The sequence below is a fragment of the Citrus sinensis genome, chromosome 3 (assembly GCF_022201045.2).
Source record: "Citrus sinensis cultivar Valencia sweet orange chromosome 3, DVS_A1.0, whole genome shotgun sequence".
Taxonomy (NCBI): domain Eukaryota; kingdom Viridiplantae; phylum Streptophyta; class Magnoliopsida; order Sapindales; family Rutaceae; genus Citrus; species Citrus sinensis.
Genome location: NC_068558.1, coordinates 5,717,034 through 5,720,748, shown reverse-complemented (window position 1 = coordinate 5,720,748; position 3,715 = coordinate 5,717,034). Strand labels below are relative to the sequence as shown.

The 3,715-nt window shown below is 43.2% G+C and overlaps 1 protein-coding gene across 1 annotated transcript; it reads left to right on the top strand.

The window, feature by feature from the left end:
• The first annotated feature begins 355 nt into the window (after window positions 1–355).
• On the top strand, window positions 356–3,483 carry LOC102613743 (scarecrow-like protein 6). The gene has a single exon (XM_006477152.3). The coding sequence runs from the start codon at window positions 715–717 to the stop codon at window positions 3,094–3,096; it is 2,382 nt and encodes a 793-aa protein (XP_006477215.2). The 5' UTR covers window positions 356–714; the 3' UTR covers window positions 3,097–3,483.
• Window positions 3,484–3,715: the final 232 nt, after the last annotated feature.

Below are 3,715 nucleotides of genomic sequence, written 5' to 3'. Positions count from 1 at the left end.
GTCTGACGGTTTAAAATTGAAAATTATGTTTCCCATAAACTGTTCTTGTCAGTGACTGCAACCGCAGCTTCGAAATTGAAATTCAGTAAAACAAGATGAAAGTAAAGTGACAAGGCCCCTGGGCTTCTAGCCCAGTACCCAGGCATCGAGGGTTGCGCTGCCACTCGACTGAAAACTGAGAAGCATTGAGCCTTGGCTTGTACTAGTTAATAATAGTTTAACCGCAACTGCACGGACAAAACAACCTGTGATAAGGACTGTAGTGTAATTTGATTGGCTAGTGTACCGTAGTACAACGTGGAGTGCCCATTTTACCCTTTGGAAACAAGAGTATAGGCATAGCATTATGAAAGTGACAGAAGAGAGGGAGAGAGAGAAATGCAGAAGAGTTAAGAGGGAGGACACTCTGTTCGCCTTTTTTATGATGCACGCATCCACGGCAGAGCAGAGAGGTACTGGCGTGACACAAGGCCAAGGCTCTTAGAAGGGGGGGAAAAAAAAGGAACCAAGAGCAGCACCCCCAGCGGCAGTTCAAGAGCAGTCTACTATCAAGAGCCAAGTTTCTGTATTTGGAGGAGGCAGATGAAATATGCACATGGGAGGCTGGGGCTGAGGAGAAAGAGAAAAGAGATTAAATTAAACAAGCGTTTTGCTGGAATGGGTGCGTCTTGTTATTGACTTTGAGTAGTTAGAGAGAAAGATTTAAAGAAACAAATGTCCGTGCCCTCTCACTTGCAAGAAAAATGTGTTTTTAAAATCCAAGATTTCACTCCTATTTGCTCTCAAGGCAAATGGAAACAAAAACACCAACAGCAACAACAAGTGAACAACAACAGCTTCTGTTTTTCTTGTAACATTGATAACGAACCAACTTCTGTCCTTCATATGAGAAGAAGCCAAAGCCCACCCACTTCGGCTTCCACTCTTTCCTCCTCACTCAACAACACCAACACCACCACCACCAACTCGGTCCCGCAAGAACCGGTGTCTCCTTTGCTAAACAATGAAAGGAAAGATGAGTGGGCTACTGAGTTGCTGTCGATGCCAAACGGCTTGGAGGTGATTCCTACTGGAGCTGAAAGATGCGGTCTTGGCTTGGAAGATTGGGAGACCATGTTATCGGAATCCGGTCAAGAACAGTCTATCTTAAAGTGGATCGCCGGGGATGTGGACGACTCGCCGTTTGGGCTGAAGCAGCTCTTGCAGAGCGGCGGAAATGGGAATGGTCAAAACCCTTTTGTTGATTTTGATGGCAATGCTGGCGGTGGTGGCTTGGGGTTTGTTGATCAACCTCCAAACTTTGAGTCAGTTGGTGGGGGTGGCAGCCTTGCATCTGGTAATTTTATTGCTACTAATTTATGTGCTTTTCCTGGTTCTGAATTGCTTTCAAATAACAATGGGAATGGAAAGATTGGTTCTTCACCTGGTTTGGTTAATCTCAATCACAAGGTAGTTTCTGGTGTTGGATTGAATAGTAGCAATAGCAACAACAATTGTAATTACCAAAATCCAATTTTTGGTTCGCCAACTAGCAGTAATGTGTCTCTTGCACCAGTTTCTTTGCCTCCTGGTGTGAATATCCAGCAGTCTCAGAACTTTGTTGAAGCCCCTGAAGAGAAGCCACAGATTCTCAATCCTCAGATATTTATGAATAACCAACAGGTGCAGTCTCAGCACCATCAAAATCCGAACTTTTTTTTCCCTGTGAGTGCTTATCCTTTGCACCAAGAACACCACCACCATAGCCACTTGCTTCAGCCACAACCAAAGCGCCACAACTCAGGAGGAAGTTTAGACCTTTCCTCTCCTCACGTCCCCAAACCACCATTCTCTGATCCACGCCATGAGTTCTTGCTCAGAAACCATCAACAACAAATGGGTTTTTCTCAAAATGTGCATTTTCTTCCTCAGCATCTTCAACAAAAAAGTTTGATCGTATCAGCAAAGCAGAAGGTTTTAGGTCCAGGGAGTGAAGAGATTTCTCGGCAACAACATGCTTTACTCGACCAGCTCTACAAGGCTGCAGAGTTGGTGGGAACTGGGAATTTCTCACACGCGCAAGGGATATTGGCGCGGCTCAATCACCAGGTGTTTCCTGTAGGTAAGCCCCTTCAAAGGGCTGCTTTCTACTTCAAAGAGGCTTTGCAGTTGTTTCTACTCATGAACAACCAAGTCACCAACCCACCACTACGTAGCCCTACTCCAGTTGATGTTATCTTTAAAATGGGAGCTTACAAGGTGTTCTCTGAAGTGTCTCCTCTTATTCAATTTATCAACTTTACTTGCAACCAGGCTCTTTTAGAAGCTCTTGATGATGCTGACAGAATCCACATTGTGGACTTTGATATTGGCTTCGGTGCTCAGTGGGCTTCATTTATGCAGGAGCTCTCAATGAGAAGTAATAGGGGTACTCCTTCAATGAAAATCACTGCCTTTGCTTCTCCTTCCACTCACCATCATATAGAGCTGGGGCTTATGCGTGAGAATCTGACTCAGTTTGCTAATGCGATTGGTGTTAGTTTTGAGCTTGATGTGATTAACTTTGAGTCATTAGATCAAACCTCTTACACACTGCCCATTCTCCAGTCAAGTGAAAATGAGGCTGTTGCTGTGAATTTCCCTATTTGGTCTTCTTCGAATCAACCCTCTGCACTGCCCTCTCTCCTTCGCTTTGTGAAGCAGCTTTCGCCAAAAATTGTGGTATCAGCAGATAGAGGATGTGATAAAAGTGACTTGCCTTTCCCGGAACATATTCTTCATGCCCTCCAATCATATATAAACCTACTGGAATCGCTTGATGCTGTTAACGTGATGCCTGATGCTCTCAATAAGATTGAGAGGTTCCTTCTTCAGCCTAGAATTGAAAGTGTGGTATTGGGGCGGCTCAGGGGCCCGGGCAGAATGCCAATGTGGAAAACAGTCTTTGCATCGGCTGGGTTTTCCCCCGTAACATTCAGTAACTTCACCGAAACTCAGGCAGAATGTGTGGTGAAGAGGACTCCAGTGAGGGGCTTTCATGTTGAAAAGCGCCAGGCCTCACTTGTCCTCTGTTGGCAGCAGCGGGAACTTATCTCTGCATCAGCTTGGAGGTGCTGAGGTGTAAATATTTGGCAAGCAGGGGGTTGTTTTTTAGCAACTCACTCTACTATAGAGGTTCCAACTTGCTTTACTTAATAAGTGAATAAATATATTGAACTATGTTGTTGGCATCTCTTTTATGCCTTATTCCCTGCAAATTGTTGTGCCTGTGAGTCCTCTGCTTGTTCTTCGTCTAGTATATGAACAAGACTTGTATTCCAAGAAGTAGAAAACATCTATCTGGAAAGTTTAGTGGAGTGTTACATTTCTGGACTTGATATTGTTACTATGGCATTTTGGTGTTTTCATATGAGAAGCTACATTATCTTCTGGTTAAGGGGGCGATAGTTTGTTGTATATCTGACAACAAATGTGAACTTTTAATGACATTGATCTTACCAGAAAGTTCAGTTTATTTTGTGAGTGAATTTTTGATTGCATGCTGATTTGATATGTGTGTGCATTCTGATGCCTTGCTCCATATAATGGTATAATTTCAGGTTATTTGGTTCAAACCGGTTGTTACAATCATAAAACAGAAGTTCCTTTCCTCTATCTAATAAATTTACTTGTGTTTATACTTTTGAAAGTAATCATTAGGTAGTGATAAGCTTTTGATATTGTAGAAGTTTTAAAA

What these genes read in the sequence shown, in the direction of transcription:
- LOC102613743 (XM_006477152.3), top strand. Translation starts at nt 715, where the DNA reads ATGTCCGTGCCCTCTCACTTGCAAGAAAAATGTGTTTTTAAAATCCAA.